The 18,221-nt window shown below is 41.4% G+C and overlaps 1 protein-coding gene across 2 annotated transcripts; it reads left to right on the top strand.

The window, feature by feature from the left end:
• The first annotated feature begins 4,589 nt into the window (after positions 1-4,589).
• On the top strand, positions 4,590-13,902 carry LOC139004026 (L-lactate dehydrogenase A chain-like). Of its 2 annotated transcripts, none has more exons than XM_070406639.1 (2): positions 4,590-5,297; positions 13,765-13,902. In XM_070406639.1, the coding sequence occupies exons 1-2, from the start codon at positions 4,611-4,613 to the stop codon at positions 13,900-13,902; spliced, it is 825 nt and encodes a 274-aa protein (XP_070262740.1). In that variant the 5' UTR covers positions 4,590-4,610. The 2 variants fall into 2 exon arrangements, with proteins under 2 accessions (XP_070262740.1, XP_070262750.1); XM_070406649.1 differs by having other exon boundaries at positions 4,590-5,313; positions 13,497-13,807.
• The last annotated feature ends 4,319 nt before the right edge of the window (positions 13,903-18,221 follow it).

Raw genomic sequence — 18,221 nt, 5'->3', positions numbered from 1 at the left:
ACAGGCCGATGCTCTATCCACTGAGCCAAATCAGTTAGAGCAATTAATTCCCCTTTTTCTTTTTCTTTTTTGTCTCCAAAATACCTTTTTTAAAAAATTTTGTTTTATTTCTTAAAGTATTACAAAGAGTATTACACATGTCTCCTTCCCCCACCCCTTGACATTCCCCTGGCCTCCCCCACCCCCCAGTGTCTTGTGTCCATTGGTTATTCTTATATGCATGCATACAAGTCCTTCGGTTGATCTCCTACCCTCCCCCAACCCTCCCCAGGCTTCCCACTGTAGTTTGACAGTCTGCTCAATGCTTCTCTGCCTCTGTATCCATTTTTGTTCATCAGTCTATAATGGTCCTTATTATCCATAAATGAGTGAGATCATGTGGTAATTTTCTTGGCTTCCCAGGGGCCTTACAGGGGCCGTCCCAGCCTCACAGGGGCAGTCTCAGCCTCACGGGGGCCATCTCAGCCTCATGGGGGCTGTCTCAGCCTCACAGGGGCCATCTCAGCAACACGAAGTTTGGCATTCTGTCTTTTGTTGGGTGGCTCTTGCTGGACAAAATCTCCAGGCGTTCTTGCTGGCTGAATATCTGGTATGCTTGCTTGGATTTCCTTTTCTACTAAGTGCACAGACTGCTTGTCTGCCGTTTCCCAGCGTCCCATGTGAGACTGGATCTGGTGGACCTGATTGTGCATTTGCTGGTACAGTGGTTCCACGTCGCCGGCCCAGCCGGGTCCCGCTCCAGCTTCCTCCAAACCTAATTCTGCTTCTTGAGTGTGTCCCTTATGCATGTGAGAAGTTGAAATCTGCAGTTTGTTGGGTTGGGCTGCAAAAGTGCAGGAGGTTCCTTTTGTGCCACTGGCACAGCTTGGGCAGGGATGTAAATTGAGTAGGTCAGGGCCTCCGGGAATCACCAGGGTGAAGCAAGGGGCAATGGCGTCTCCACAACTCCTCGCCTCTCCACGACTCCGAGTCTCTGTGTCCCCGAGTGACGGCTAGCAGCTCCACGAGACAGCCACCCTCGCTCTCCTGCCCATTGCAAGGCTGTCCCGCCTCTCCCCATAGGGGTCTGGGACCTCAGAATCCCACCCCAAACAAGCTCAGTGGATTCGAGAGTTTGTAGCCCCTTCCAATTGAAAAAAACGCGTATCCAGTTGCAGCCCGCCTGGTGTGCGACTCCATCCCTCCATTCTTGGCACCTCTGCACATCCTACTCAGTCTCAGTGCTCTTCTTTCTTTCCTTCCAGTTGTAGAGCTTCCACTGGGCCAGCTTTCCCATGGTTCTGAATAATAGCTGTTTGTCTTATAGTTGGTAGTCTCGATGTTGTTGTGGGAGGCAGCACGCACAGGTCTATACCTTACGCCGCCATCTTGGTTCTCCTAATTCCCTTTTAATGTGCATGAATTGTGTGCTCCAGGATACTAGTCTGTAATAATGTCAACAATAAAAGGTAAACTTAATCCGACCAGCCATTGTGGCTCAGTGGCTGAGAGTCAACCTATGAACCAGGAGGTTACAGTTTAATTCCTCATCAGGGCACAGGCCCAGGATGTGGGCTGGGTCCCCAGAAGGGGGCATGCAGGAGGCAACTGATCAATGATTCTCTCTTATCATTGATGTTTCTATCTTTCCCTCTCCCTTTCTTTCTGAAATTAATAAAAAAAAAATAGATTAAAAAACAACCTTTAAAAATGAAAACAGCCCTGACTGGTTTGGCTCAGTGGATGGAGTGTCAGCCTGCGGACTGAAGGGTCCCGGGTTCGATTCCGGTCAAGGGCATGTACCTTGGTTGCAGGCACATCCCCAGTGGGGGCTGTGTGGGGGCAGCTGATCAATGTTTCTCTCTCATCAATGTTTCTGACTCTCTATTCCTCTCCCTTCCTCTCTGTAAAAAATCAATAAGATATATTTTTTAAAAAAATGAATACAAACCCTAATGGGTTTGGCTCAGTGGATAGAGCGTCAGCCTGTGGACTCAAGGGTCCCAGGTTCGATTCTGGTCAAAGGCATGTACCTTGGTTGTGGGCACATCCCCAGTACGGAGTGTGCAGGAGGCAACTGATCAATGTTTCTCTCTCATCGATGTTTCTAACTCTTTATCCTTCTCCCTTCCTCTCTGTAAAAAAATCAATAAAATATATTTTAAAAAAATAAAAATCATCATTCTTCCCTTTAAAAAAAATGGAAACAAAAAAATAATCAACCCAAAATAAAGCTTAAAAAGAAAATACCAAACACCTAGGATAAGTAGAAAATAAAAAATGAGAGGATGTATATAAACACAAATATATATATATATAATGCTCTACTTTAAAAAAATTATCAAACTGGGTAAGAAAGGAAGTACGGAATCCAACCATATGTGTCAACAATAAACACATATGAAACATTAAAAATAAAATCTCAAGTATATAAGAAGGTTGAAAGAAAAAGCATGGAAAAGGGTATAAATACTGTGTCGAGGGCCCCTAAGATCACAGTCAGGCTTGATGATTCACTAAAAGGACTCACAGGACTCAGAAAAGTTGTAATACTCATAGTTTATTACAGTGAAAAAATACAGATTAAAATCAACAAAGGGAAAAGGCAAATCGGATAGAGCCCCAGAGCAACCAGGTGCAAGCTTCCATGGGTCTCCTCATAGTGAAGTCATATGGGAACATGCTTAATTGTCCTAGCAACGGTATTAACAATTACATGCAAAGTGTTGTCAACCAGGGAAGCTCACCCAATCCTTGGGGTCCAGAGTTTTTACTGGGGGTTAGTTATGAAGCACTCACATGAATGATCTTAACTACTCAATCTCCAACCCTCAAGAGATCAAACTAATACAGTGTGTCCCAAGGCCTCAGGCACACAAAAACACTTATGAGGAAAAATACTCCCAGTTTATTCTCCAGGAGGCAGTCATGGGCCAGTACAAAAAACAGGCCAAATTGGGGAGCGTGTAGTTAGACCACACAGGCCTGCTGAGTTAACCCTTTCCTGCACACATATAGATGCTTTAAAAAAATTTTATAGCAAAAAAACATATTATTAGGTATAAGGAAGGTAGCTTCATTTAAAAAGATTCAACTCAACAAAACAATACATAAAATTTAGCTTACAGACCTGTTGAGGTGGCTCAGTTGGTTGAAGCATTGCCCATACATCAAAAAGGTTATGGGTTCCATTTCCAGTAGGGGCACATACCTAGGTTGGGAGTTCAATCTCTGATTGCAGCATGCATGGGAGTATCAATTTTCTTCCTTCCTTCCTTCCTTCCTTCCTTCCTTCCTTCCTTCCTTCCTTTCTCTCTCTCTCTCTCTCTCTCTCTCTCTCTCTCTCTCTCTCTCTCCCTCCATCTCCCCCCTTCCTTTCTCTCTAAAAATCAATAAAAACATATCCACAGGTAAGGATTAAAAAAATATTTTTTCAGCTTACATAAACATAACCTTAAAACACATAAAAGAAACTTGGACAGAAATACAACAAGAATTAGGAATCATGTTGAAAATATCCATACACTTTTCTTGGTGACTGATAGCATAAGCAGATCAAAAGTCACTATGACCATACAAGATTTAAATGATGTGATTAACAAATTTGATTTAATGGCTATCTATAAGATCATACCCAACATACACAGCATACACATTATTTTTACAAAAACTGACCATGTTCTAGACCAAAATGTAAGTCTCAAAACTTTTTCAAATTATTGAAATTATGTAGATTGTATTATTTGACCACAATGCAACCCAACTAGAAATAAATAATAAAATGAGAATTATACTGCCCCCATGTGTTTAGAAATTAAGGATATACTCCTAAATTACCTTAGCTTAAAGAAGAAATTATAAAGAAAATTAGAAAATATTTAGAAGTAAATAATAAGTAAAATGTTCACTATCTAAACTTACCGATTGCAGTTTAAACAGTACTTAGAGGGCAAGTTATATCTACCTTATTTATATTAGAAAAGCCAAAAATTAATAGAATAAGCATCACAAGAAGTCTGAAATATACGTGTATATATATATATATATATATATATATATATATATATAAAGTATAAATAAGAATATAATGAAAATGTGAGTGGAAATTAGCAAATAGAAAACATGTAATAGAAAGAATTTTTAAAAAGAGTTGGTTCTGTGAAAAGACTCAGTAAAATTGACAAAAATCTGGAGAGAGTGATTAAGAAAAAAAAGTTAGTGGAAAATAGTTAATATCAGGAATTAAAAAAAAGAGGAGTAATAAAAAGGCTTTAGACATTTGAAATATTAAGATATTATGCTAATAAATATGAAAATTTAAATAAAATGGAAAAACTTCTAAAAAAATAAGCTGACTCAGGAAGAAAGAGAAAACTAAGCAGTCCTATAACATAATCAAAATCTTCCTACATAGAAAACCTCAAGCCTAAATGCTTTCACTGATGAGCTCTACAGAAAAAAGTGCAAAGATGATGTTACTGATGTTATTAAATATAACAGAAAGAGAAAATGTCACACATTAAGAATATTTTAGGTACCAGAGCTGCAGCCACCAAGTCCGTATCCTACATCATGCGCCACCGAAGCCCGCCCACCATGCACTTCCGGTTACTTTTGGTTCTAAGTCCAAAATGGCAACACTCAAGGATCAGCTGATTGTGAATCTTCTTAAGGAAGAACAGAGCCCCCAGAATAAGATTACAGTCGTTGGGGTTGGTGCTGTTGGCATGGCTTGTGCCATCAGTATCTTAATGAAGGACTTGGCAGATGAACTTGCTCTTGTTGATGTCAAGGAAGACAAATTAAAGGGAGAAATGATAGATCTCCAACATGGCAGCCTTTTCCCTAGAACACCAAAAATTGTGTCTGGCAAAGACTATAGTGTGACTGCAGACTCCAAACTGGTTATTATCACAGCTGGGGCACATCAACAAGAGGGAGAAAGCCACCTTAATTTGGTCCAGTGTAACGTGAACATCTTTAAATTCATCATTCCTAATGTTGTAAAATACAGTCCCAATTGTAAATTGCTTGTTGTTTCCAATCCAGTGGATGTCTTGACCTATGTGGCTTGGAAGTTAAGTGGCTTTCCCAAAAACCGTGTTATTGGAAGTGGTTGCAATCTGGATTCAGCCCGGTTCCGATACCTGATGGAGGAGAGGCTGGGAGTTCACCCATTAAGCTGTCATGGGTGGGCCCTTGGGGAGCATGGAGACTCTAGTGTGCCTGTATGGAGTGGAGTGAATGTTGCTGGTGTCTCCCTAAAGAATCTGCACCCTGATTTAGGCACTGATGCAGATAAGGAACAGTGGAAACAAGTTCACAAACAGGGAGGTCAATCCAGACACACTGCCACCCAGAGGCAGAGCCACAAATTGACTCTTCTGTAAATACAGATAAGGCAGTAAGGGGAACCAATACGGTCTGCCTTAAAATCAGGACAGTGGCTTACAACACAGAGGAACAGTGTATCAGAGGGAAATTCAACATTCTCCTGAATTCCGGGCGTGCCAAAAAGAAGAGTAGAAGATCTGAAGCACCTGCATTACTGCACATTTTTATTTTTATTTTTTTAATTACTTTTTCACCTTTTAACTAAGAAAACATTTTTTTCCTCTTTTTTTTCTTTTTTTTATTCTTCTTTTTTTCCCATCACCTGAATTTACCCTTTCAATTACTACATTTTTATTTTGAACTAGTATTATTACTGCTACCATTTTACCATTTTTTAAAGTGTCATTTTATTTTGTCTTTATTTTATTTTGGGACTAATGTTCTCCATTCTATTTTCATCGTTCCTTTAGCAACATTTCTCTCTACCTCAATTTTGCCTCTGTGCTAAACCCTCTTTTCCACTTTTTCCCTTTTGTTGTCCTGTTTCTCTTACCCTACTCCAGCTTTTGATTTTCCCTATTCTTTTTACCCCCTGTCAAAATTTCACCCTACTTATATATCCTTTGTCCAATCCCCTGCTCTAAATCCTTATACACCTTTCCCTTATCTTTCTTCACTATCCAATTTTTTTTTCTTCTTCTTCTTTTCTCTCTCTATTGTTTTATTGTTGTTTGCTTGATTGACGAGTATATTGGGGGTTTTTTTTAGGATTGTTTGTGAGGTTATTCTGCTTATTCTTTTTATCTTTCTGCCCCCTCCCCCCCCCCCCCCGGGTTATTTCTGTGCTTCTGTTTTCCCTTGCGTCGCTTGATATTATTGGTTGTTGGTAGTTTGTATTCATCTCCAGGAATCTGTTGCTGTAATTTGTTGGGATTAGTGGCGGTTCTATAGGAGTTTTCTCCTCATATAAATAGTCTCTTCCCCTCTTATACTTCATTCTCTTTTCTATCTTACTTTTTTTTTCTTTTCCTCTTCTTTTTTTCCCTCCCTTTTTCCATTTTCATTTTTGCACTCCTTTTTTTTTCTTTATTCCTTTTTTCTCTTCTTTCTCTCTCTCTTCTATCTTCCTTATCTCCTAACTCTCTTTGCTTGGGTGGCCACCTTTATTTGGGGTTATTAATATCGTAAATACATTCGTGTTCAGTGCCTGGTACGTTGTGCCTTGTTGTGTTGTATTTGGTGCCTTTAAATCAATGCAGCAGATTCAAGCAACAGCGGCCTCCTAATCACCACACGCTCTGTCTGGGGAACAGTTACTGTGTGTGAAGCCTCCCTCCACCAGCCAGAAGAGCCACCACAGCTGTGAACAGCACCCACCAGAGGCCCTGCTACCAACGGAGGAGCAGCTGTTACCACAACTGCCCAAGGAGCAACCACAGCCCGAGGAGCCACTGCCACCCAGGGAGCAGCCACTGCCACCCTGGGAGCAGCCACTGAACAACTCAACAACTAGATATGTCAGTGAGATCAAACATGGGTAGACAAAGAAACCCCCAAAGAAAAGAAAAGGAGGACTCGCCAGAAAAGCAGCTAAGTGAGACAGAGGCATGCAACATGACGGAAAAAGAATTCAGAATAAGGGTCCTAGAGTACATGCACAGGACGGAGGGAAAAATCAATACCATATGCAAGAAGCTACAAGAAACAGATGAAAAAATCAACAACTTAAGTAAGTCCCAAGAAGAAATGAAGAGCGACATAGCTGCAATAAAAAACACCATTGAAAGTATCAACAGTAGACTAGGAGAAGCAGAGGACCGAATTAGTGAATTAGAAGACTAGGAAGCAAAACACACTCAAACTGTACTGCAATTGGAGAAAAAAATTAAAAGACAGGATGAGAGCCTAAGGGAGCTTTGGGACAACATGAAATGAAACAACATATGAATAATAGGGGTGCCAGAACAACAGAAAGAGGAACAAGGATTAGAAAACCTATTTGAAGAAATAATATCAGAAAACTTCCCTGAGGTGGGGAAGAAAAAAGTCACACAAGCCCAGAGAGTCCCAAACAAGGTGAACCCGAAAAGACCCACACCAAGACACATCATAATTACCATGGCAAATGTTCAGGACAAAGAGAGAATCTTACAGGCTGCAAGAGAGAGACGGAAAGTTACATACAAGGGATCTCCCATTAGATTATCAAATGATTTCTCAACAGAAACACATCAGGCCAGAAAAGAATGGACGGAAATCTACAAAGTGATGCAAAGCAAAGGACTGAATCCAAGAATACTCTATCCAGCAAGACTATCATTCAAAATTGAAAGGGAAATAAGAAGCTTCACAGACAAAAAAAGGCTAAGGGAGTATATCACCACCAAGCCAGCCATACAAGAAATGCTAAACGGACTGGTGTAAAAAGAAGAAATAAAAAGCTCAGAAAGAAAACAGCCACACACAAAAAAAGAAATGGCTACAAACAAGTACCTTTCAATAATAACTTTAAACGTAAATGGACTAAATGCTCCAACCAAAAGACATCGAGTGGCTGAATGGATAAAAAAACATGACCCATACATCTGCTGTCTACAAGAGACCCACCTCATTAGAAGGGACTCACACAGACTGAAAGTGAAAGGATGGAAGAATATCTTTCAGGCAAATGGAAATGAAAAGAAACCTGGGGTAGCAATACTTATATTGGACAAAATACATCTCAAAGTGAAGGCCATAACAAAAGATAAGGAAGGCCACTTCATAATACTAAAGGGATCAATACAACAAGAGGATATAACCCTGATAAACATATATGCAGCCAATGCAGGAGCACCCACATACATAAGAAAACTCCTGGAAGGTATCAGGGGAGAGACTGACAACAATACAATCATAGTAGGGGACTTTAATACACCACTGACATCACTGGATAAATCCGCTAGACAAACAATCAGCAAAGAAACAGCAATCCTAAATGACTCACTAGATCAGATGGACTTAATTGACATCTTCAGAACACTTCACCCCACAGCTGCGGAATATACATTCCTCTCAGGTGCTCATGGGACATATTCAAAAATAGACCACATATTGGGTCACAAGCAAAGTCTCCACAAATTCAAGAAGATTGAAATCATAAAAAGCATCTTCTCAGACCACGATGGCAAATTTGTTAGAAATAAACTACAATAAAAACAACCCAAAATACTCAAACACTTGGAAGCTGAATAGCATGTTATTAAATATTGATTGGGTTACCAATGACATCAAAGAAGAAATTAAAAACATCCTGGGCCGCTCGAATCGAAGATGGCGGCATAGGTAAACACCGGAGATTGCCGCCGTGGACAACCACTTCAAAAATACAACTAAAAGTCGGAGCGGACATCAACCAGAACCACGGGAAGGCTGGCTGAGGAGAGTCTCTTCAACTAGAAGCAAAAACAACAGCATTACGACGCTCAGCGGAGGCGCAGTGTGGAAAATTAAAAGGTACGGCGGTGCGGTGGTGAGGGTGCGCGCGCAAAGCGGGCTGGCGGCTGAGGGCGCGATTGTCGTTTTCAATCAGGAGCGAATCTCAGACTCTGGGCTACAGATCCGGGCGAGTCTCTAGGGACCCAGACTCAAACAGGAGAAGCGGGACTGTCTGGCTACGGCCCCTCCGAGGTTTGCAGCGATTGCTGGGACAGAGAGGCAGAGCCCCTAGGGACGGACTGAGAGCGGCCATAGCTGCTCCCTCCCCCCGCCCTGTTGAGCCCGCCCCGCCCAAACCCTGCGCACAGCCATTTGCCGATTGCCTCAGGCAAGGGCTGGACTAGCGCCTCCCCTGAGGACTGAAGTTTTCCCACAGCTGAGTTCCACAGCCAGTCGGCCTGGTGGTCAAATCCCTCTAGTGTTAACTACAACAATTAAGGCTTGGCTAGAACAAGACTGCGCACAGAGACCACAAGGGGGTGCACCAAGAAAGCATAAAAGATGCGGAGACAAAAAAACATGACAGAAATGGAGGATATGGAGCTAAGAATCGCAATTTTGAGGGCTTGCCATAAATTTGTGCAGAGCCTCACGAAAACTAATGAGACCCTCGATGCTACGATAAAGAAATTAGAAAGTAAGCATACACGGACTGAAATAAAGAATATTATACCCAATAGCAGACCAGAGGAGCATAAGAATCAAACCAAAGATTCGACAAAAAACACCCAATTGGAAAAGCAAAATGAAAAAAGAATCCGAAAGTGTGAAGATAGTGTAAGGAGCCTCTGGGACAGCTTCAAGCGCACTAATATCAGAGTCATTGGAGTGCCAGAAGATGAGAGACAGCAAGATATTGAAAACCTATTTCAAGAAATAATGGCAGAAAACTTCCCCCACCTGGAGAAAGAAATGGACTTACAGGTCCAAGAAGCACAGAGAACCCCAAACAAAAGGAATCCAAAGAGGACCACACCAAGACACATCATCATTAAAATGCCAAGAGCAAAAGACAAAGAGAAAATCTTAAAAGCAGCAAGAGAAAGAGGCTCAATTACCTACAAGGGAATACCCATACGACTGTCAGCTGATTTCTCAACAGAAACTTTGCAGGCCAGAAGGGAATGGCAAGAAATATTCAAAGTGCTGAATACCAAGAACCTACAACCAAGATTACTTTATCCAGCAAAGCTATCATTCAGAATTGAAGGTCAGATAAAGAGCTTCACAGATAAGGAAAAACTAAAGGAGTTCATCACCGCCAAACCAGTATTATATGAAATGCTGAAAGGTATCCTTTAAGAAGAGGAAGAAGAAGAAAAAAGGTAAAGATACAAATTATGAACAACAAATATGCATCTATCAACAAATGAATCTAAGAATCAAGTGAATAAATAACCTGATGTACAGAATGAACTGGTGACTATAATGAATCAGGGACATAGAAAGGGAATGGACTGACTATTCTTGGGGGAAAAGGGGTGTGGGAGATGCGAGAAGTGACTGGACAAAAATCATGCACCTATGGATGAACTCAGTGGGTGGGGAGTGAGGGTGGAGGGTGGGGTGGGAGCTGGAAGGAGGGGAGTTATGGGGGGAAAAAAGAGGAACAAATGTAATAATCTGAACAATAAAGATTAAAAAAAAAAACAAAAACATCCTGGACACTAATGACAATGACAACACAACAATCCAAAACCTATGGGACACAATGAAAGCAGTCTTGAGAGGGAAGTTTATAGCTCTACAGGCCTATCTCAAAAAACAAGAAAAAATGGTAGTTAATCATCTAACTCTACAACTCAAAGAATTAGAAAGAGAGCAACAAGAAAACCCCAGAGTCCGCAGAAGGAAGAAGATAATAAAGATTAGAGCAGAAATCAATGACATAGAGACCAAAAAAACAATACAGAAAATCAATGAAACCAAGAGCTGGTTCTTTGAAAGGATAAACAAGATTGACAAACCCCTAGCCAGGCTCACCAAGAAGCAAAGAGAGAGGTACCAAATAAACCAAATCAGAAACGATAGAGGCGAAATAACAACAGACCCCACAGAAATATAAATGATTGTTAAACAATACTACGGACAACTCTACTCCAACAAACTAGACAACCTGGAGGAAATGGACAAATTCCTAGAAAAATACAACATTCCAAAACTCAATCAGGAAGAATCTAAAAATCTCAATAGGCCAATAACTATGGAAGAAATCGAAGCAGTCATCAAAAAGCTTCCAGCAAACAAAAACCCAGGACCAGACGGCTTCTCAGGGGAGTTTTACCAAACTTTCAAGGAAGAACTAAAACCTATCCTCCTCAGACTACTACAAAAAGTTCAAGAGGAAGGAACACTTCCAAGCACATTCTATGAAGCCAGCATCACCCTAATACCAAAACCAGGTAAAGACAACACAATGAAAGAGAATTACAGGCCAATATCCCTCATGAACATGGATGCCAAAATCCTCAACAAAATCTTAGCAAATCGGATCCAGCAGTACATCAGAAGGATCATACACCATGACCAAGTAGGATTTATCCCAGGGATGCAAGGATGGTACAACATCCGTAAATCAATAAACGTGATACATCACATAAACAAATTGAAAGAAAAAAACCACGTGGTCATATCAATTGATGCAGAAAAAGCATTCGACAAAATCCAACACTCATTTTTGATAAAAACTCTCAGAAAGGTGGGAATAGAAGGATCATACCTCAACATAATAAAAGCCATATATGACAGGCCCACAGCCAACATCATACTCAATGGACAAAAACTAACACCATTTCCCCTAAGAACAGGAACAAGACAGGGATGCCCACTCTCACCACTCCTGTTCAACATAGTCCTGGAAGTATTAGCCATTGCAATTAGACAAGAAGAAGAAATAAAAGGCATCCAAATTGGAAAAGAGGAAGTAAAACTGTCCTTATTTGCAGACGACATGATATTATACATACAAAACCCTAGAGACTCCATCAAAAAACTACTAGACTTAATACATGAATTTGGCAATGTAGCAGGATACAAAATTAACCCCAAGAAATCCGAGGCATTTCTATACACCAATAGTGAACTTTCAGAAAGAGAGATTATAAAAACAATCCCATTTACCATCGCACCAAAAAAATTAATATACCTAGGAATAAACTTAACTAAAGAGGTAAAAGACCTCTACTCAGAAAACTATAGGATGTTGAAAAAAGAGATAAAGGAAGACATAAAGAGATGGAAGAACATATCATGTTCTTGGATTGGTAGAATCAACATCATTAAAATGTCCATACTACCCAAAGCAATCTATAAATTCAACGCACTTCCCATTAAAATACCAATGGCCTACTTTAAAGATCTAGAACGAACTCTCTAAAAATTCATCTGGAATAAAAAAAGACCCCGAATAGCTGCAGCGATCCTGAGAAAGAACAAAGTAGGTGGGATCTCAATGCCAGATATCAAGCTGTATTACAAAGCCACTGTTCTCAAAACTGCCTGGTACTGGCACAAGAACAGACATAAAGATCAGTGGAATAGAATAGAGAGTCCAGAAATTAGCCCGAACCAATATGCTCAATTAATTTTTGACAAAGGAGGCAAGAACATACAATGGAGCCAAGATAGTCTCTTCAATAAATGGTGTTGGGAAAATTGGACAGATATATGCAAGAAAATGAAACTAGACCACCAACTTACACCATACACAAGAATAAACTCAAAATGGATAAAGGACTTAAATGTACGACAGGAAACCATAAAAATTCTAGAAGAATACAGAGGCAACAAAATCTCAGACATATGCCAAAGCAATTTCTTCAGATACAGCTCCTAGGGCAGTTGAAACTAAAGAGAAAATGAACAAATGGGACTACATCAAAATAAAAAGTTTCTGCACAGCAAAAGAAACCATCAACAAAACAACAAGAAAACCCACCTCGTGGGAAAACATATTTGCCAACGTCATATCTGATAAGGGCCTAATCTCCAAAATTTATAGGGAACTCATACAACTTAACAAAAAGAAGATAAACAATCCAATCAAAAAATGGGCAAAGGATCTAAATAGACACCTTTCAAAAGAGGACATTCAGAAAGCCAAGAGACATATGAAAACATGCTCAAAGTCACTAATCATCCGAGAGATGCAAATCAAAACAACAATGAGGTACCATCTCACACCTGTCAGAATGACCATCATCAACAAATCAACAAACGACAAGTGCTGGAGAGGATGTGGAGAAAAATGAACACTTGTGCACTGCTGGTGGGAATGCAGACTAGTGCAGCCACTGTGGAGAACAGTATGGAGTTTCCTCAAAAAATTGGAAATGGAACTCCCATATGACCCTGTGATCCCACTTCTAGGAATATACCCCAAGAAACCAGAAACACCAATCAGAAAGGATATATGCACCCCTATGTTCATAGCAGCACAATTCACCATAGCTAAGATCTGGAAACAGCCTAAGTGCCCATCAGTAGATGAATGGATTAGAAAACTTTGGTACATCTACACGATGGAATACTATGCTGCTGTAAAAAAGAAGGAACTCTTACCATTTGCAACAGCATGGATGGAACTGGAGAGCATTATGCTAAGTGAAACAAGCCAGTCAATGAAGGAAAAATACCACATGATCTCACTCATTCATGGGTAATAGAGACCATTACAAACTTTTGAACAATAAAAAAAAAAAAAAAAGTTCACAAACAGGTGGTTGACAGTGCTTACGAGGTAATCAAACTGAAAGGCTATACATCCTGGGTCATTGGCCTATGTGTGGCAGATTTAGCAGAAAGTATGATGAAGAATCTTAGGCGGGTACATCCAATTTCCACCAAGATTAAGGGTCTCTATGGAATAAAAGATGACATCTTCCTTAGTGTTCCTTGCATCTTGGGACAGAATGGAATCTCAGATGTTGTGAAGGTGACCCTGACACCTGAGGAAGAGGCCTGTTTGAAGAAGAGTGCAGATACACTGTGGGGGATCCAGAAAGAGCTGCAGTTTTAACGTCTTCTGATGTCATACCACCTCACTCTCTAGGCTACAGCAGGATTTTAGTTGGAGATTGTGCATGTTGTCCTTTTTATCTGATCTGTGACTAAGAACATCAGTTTCCTAAAGACAGAAATAGTAATGGTTTATAAAACCCAGCATCCGCATCCTGATGCTGGAGGGTCGTTATCTTTTGTAGTCCTAAACTGGTTAGTGTGAAATAGTTCTACCTCCTCAAAGGCACCACTGCCAATGTTGCTCACACTACAGTTGCCCTTCAGACTAGATGTGTGTTCACTGTGTGTTATGTAACTTGTGGTTCCTTTTTCTATAATTAGCCACATTCTGGGATCCAATGTAAATCCAATATTGCATGTTTTGTGCATAACTGTTCTAAAGGCTCTTATTCTGTGTACTGTATTATCAGATTAGTGTACATTGCCATATAACGTAAAAAGAAAAATCTACATATAAATAATACAGCCCACTATCCAAGTGTCATACCAACTAAAATGCCAAGTAAACCTTGAACAGTGAAAAAATAATAATATTTTAAAATATTGTATTTCCTTATATTTTCCTCCAGTACTTTTATAGTTTCATTTTTATGTTAAACAATTTGATTTATGTATAATTGATTTAACTATAAATAATGAAGTAGTAGTCCAGCTTGTTTTTCCTCAACTCTAGCCTCTGAAAGAACTGAAAATAGGAGACTAGAGATTTTTACCTTTCATTTGATATTTTTCTGGACTATTTCTTTTTTTTTAACCAAGCATATATACATCTTTTATAATTTTAAAACTAATTTTTAAAATGATTTTCATCTTTTTTATAATCTAAATCTGAATATAGCTGACCCTGGATTTTACACTCTCCTGGGATAGTTTTTTTTTAAGTTTTCCATACCTCCTCTCACGTTATGAATCTATTATTCCCTGAGTACTGTCATTATCTCTCCTACTAACGTCAAAACTGATGAGATTTAGATGACAGAGGCCCATAACCGGGAACTCAAGTAGAGGAGAATGAGCACTGGAGCCAGAGTGTAGAAGTGCCTAAATCAGGAGTGAGAGGTACATGCTATTTCTATGGACATGAAACAAAGACAGAGCTGGAACCTTTGGCCAGATACTTTATGGAGTGAGCCCAGAAGGCCAACTTCAGCATGGCTGATTGCTCAGAGGCTGTGTTAACTCCGGAAGAAAGATGGGTCCAAGACAACTGAGAAGGTTCTCCATATGACACATAAACTCAGCTCTTCTTGATGAAGCAAGCAGCCCCATAAGACTGTGAGTCGTGGGAATGGGCACTGGGACTGCACTCAGTACCATTTGCTCTAGTTAAACACCAGAAAACACCTGATCCAAGTTAGCAGAGTGGTTCAATATATGCTAAGTGCTCCAATCAGGACTGTTGCCATGGAAGAAAGCATTTAGCCCTATTGTCTTGTTCTTCTCAGAAGCTGTTGTTGGTGCAACCTCGTCTCAGGTCACAGAGCTGAGGAAATGAATCAAGAAACTGCTCAGGTCATGGTGTCACCAGGTGTGGCCTCCACATGCAGAACGACACTGGCAAGTTGTGGACCTGTACATGCAAATGCTCTGCCAGCAAATGCATTATTGACACCAAGGACCACACCATCCAGATGAACATGGCTGAAGTTGACAAAGTGACAGGCAGGTGCAATGTCCAGTTTAAAACCTATGCTGTCTGTGGGACCTTTTGCAGAATGGGTGAGTCAGATGACTCCATTATCTGAGTGGCCAACCTTCCTGAGTTTTCAGGTCTAGGTTCAAGGATTAAATCAGCCTGCCCCTGAAGTTTTTATATTTCTACTAGTGTCCTGGTGCATGGATTCATGCACATTGAAAGGACATTAATTAGAAGAAATATTTTAATATCACTATTTGTGTCTTGCTAGTGAAAAGAAAATAGGATTCTACTGAGTCTCCTATCTACCTACTCCAAGATTTCTGTGAGGATCAAATGAGATGAGGCACAGGAAATAGCTTCACAAACATTTGGTTAAACTGTAAAATGTTTGCACCTGGTTATAAAGCAAGTCAGGTTTCTGGGCTAAAGAAACTCCAAGGAAGCTAGTTGCTAGGGAGAGGAAGCCAGGCATTGCTATGTGACGTCATTACCCTGTGCCCACAGCAACCGTTTCCGGGCTGGGCTGGGCTGTGGGCCACATTTGACACCATGGGATCTTGGCAGCGTTGGCTGTGATTTGGTGGGGTGTTCCTCACTCCACAGTAGTGGCTGGCCTGTGTCCCACTTGGGGGAAGCCAGGTGTTGGTTTGTTAGCACCAGATCCATGGTGCCGTTTATTTTTAAACTAGAGGCCTGGTGCATGAAATTCATGCACTGAGGGGTGTGTCCCTCAGCCCAGCCTTCACCCTCTCCAATCTGGGACCCCTTGGGGGATGTCTGACTGCCGGTTTAGGCCTGATCCCTGTAGGACATCCCTCTCACAATCCAGGACTGCTGGCTCCCAACCGCTCACCTGTCTGCCTTCCTGATATCCCCTAACCCCTTCTACATGCCAGACTCATCACCCTCTAACCACTCCCCTGCCAGCTTAATCAATGCCTAACTGCTCCCCTGCTGGCCTGATCACCCCCAACTGCCCTCCCCTGCAGGCCTGGTCCCCCCCAGCTTCCCTCCCCTGCTGACCTGGTTGCCCCTAACTGCCTGCCCCTGCCAGTCTGGTCACCCCCAACTGCTTTACCCTGCAGGTCTGGTCCCCCCCAATTGCCCTCCCTTCCCTGCAGGCCTGATCACCCCCAACTGCCCTCCCCTGCTGGCCTGGTCACCTCCAACTACCTTCCCTCCCCTGCAGGCCCATTTGCCCCCAACTGCCCTTCCCTGCTGACCTGGTCATCCCCAACTGCCCTCCCCTGCCGCCATCTTGTGTCCACATGGGAGCGGCCATATTGTGTGAGGACATGAGAGTTAATTTGCATATTACCTCTTTATTATATAGGATGGCCAGTGGGCATCATAGCAGCTCCTGCATTGAGCATCTGGCCCCTGGTGGTCAATGCGCATCACAGCTACTTGTCAGATGGACAATTAGCCTTTTATATAGAGAGATAATACTAGTAATTGCTTTTGCTATGTGCCAGAAAGTATTCTAAGTACTTAAGTTTGTTTATTTATTTATTTATTTATTTATTTATTTAAGTGAGAGAGGAAGAGAGAGGGAGAAAGAGAACATCCATTGGGTGCCTCTCATACGGACCCCAACCAAGGATCAAATCCACAACCTGGGTATGTGACCTGACTGGGAATTGAGCTGGCAACCTGAGGATGCATGGGAGGACACTCAACCAACAGAGCCACATTGGCCAGGGTAGCACTCTTTAAATATTAATTCTTTTAATCATCATACAACCATTTGAGGTAAATACTATGTCTAGGCAAAAGGTAATGATGGCCCAACCCCGGGTGGTGGTTCTGGGCAGGGAGAGGTGGGAACAGACGCAAAGCCTTGCAAAGCAAGATTCAGTCTTTCTAACTGTTTTGATGTGAAAGGCCAGAAACAGAGAGGGATCCATGAAGTCAGGGCTGGGTTCTAGCCTATTCTGTGGGAGAATAGAGGCATCAGCAACAAAAATGGAGAACAGAGGAGAAGGGAGGAGTTTGAAAGGAAATATGCATTCCACCTATTGGACATAGTGGTTTTGAGATGAAGGAAAGGAAGGCTTCTAACTGGACTTGCCAGCAGGCTGTTAGAAATGCCAGCCTGAAGTCCTGCTGGGGCTATGGATTTGAGTGTTATCTACAGAGATGTGATTACTGAAGCCACAGGTGTGGATAGCATTGCTAAGGGAGCAGATACACAGACAGAAGAGAAGGCCAAGGTAAGATGCTTGGAAGTTGTGCTGTTATTTACCTGCTGTCTCCTCAGAACCACAGCCACCCTATTCTGTGATGTTAGGGTTGAAAGTCTGCAAACAACCTTTCCCAGAGTCTTGCCAGCTGGCTTCCTATTAAATTCTACTAATGAAAGGCACTGGTGTGTTGCCCTAACCAGCTTGGCTCAGTGGATAGAGCATTGGCCTGCGGACTGAAGGGTCCCAGCTTCAATTCCGGTCAAGAGCATGTACCTTGGTTGTGGGCACATCCCCAGTAGGGGGTGTGAAGGAGGCAGCTGATCAATGTTTCTCTCTCATCGATGTTTCTAACTCTCTATCCCTCTCCCTTCCTCTCTGTAAAAAAATCAATAATATATATATATATATATATATATATATATATATATATATATATATTTTAAAAGGCACTGGTGTGATTGGAGGGATGTCAGGTGAAAGAAGAAACTGCCATCCTGTTTCTGGTTCCTGTCAGTGGCCCTCTGGGGTGGCTCTAGCCCAGAAGTCAGCAAACTCTTTCTATAAAGACCAGATATGAAATAGTTCAG

Source organism: Myotis yumanensis, unplaced genomic scaffold (genome assembly GCF_028538775.1).
Source record: "Myotis yumanensis isolate MYYU_CA2020_CCGP unplaced genomic scaffold, mMyoYum1.0.hap1 SCAF_1, whole genome shotgun sequence".
NCBI classification, from domain to species: Eukaryota; Metazoa; Chordata; class Mammalia; order Chiroptera; family Vespertilionidae; genus Myotis; species Myotis yumanensis.
This window is presented reverse-complemented; position numbering and strand designations above follow the sequence as displayed.

Coding starts and splice junctions, on each gene's coding strand:
- LOC139004026 (XM_070406649.1), top strand. CDS start 4,611: ATGGCAACACTCAAGGATCAGCTGATTGTGAATCTTCTTAAGGAAGAA. Junction 5,314..13,496: donor ACAAGTTCACAAACAGGGAG/GTCAATCCAGAC, acceptor AAAAAAAAAAAG/TTCACAAACAGGTGGTTGAC.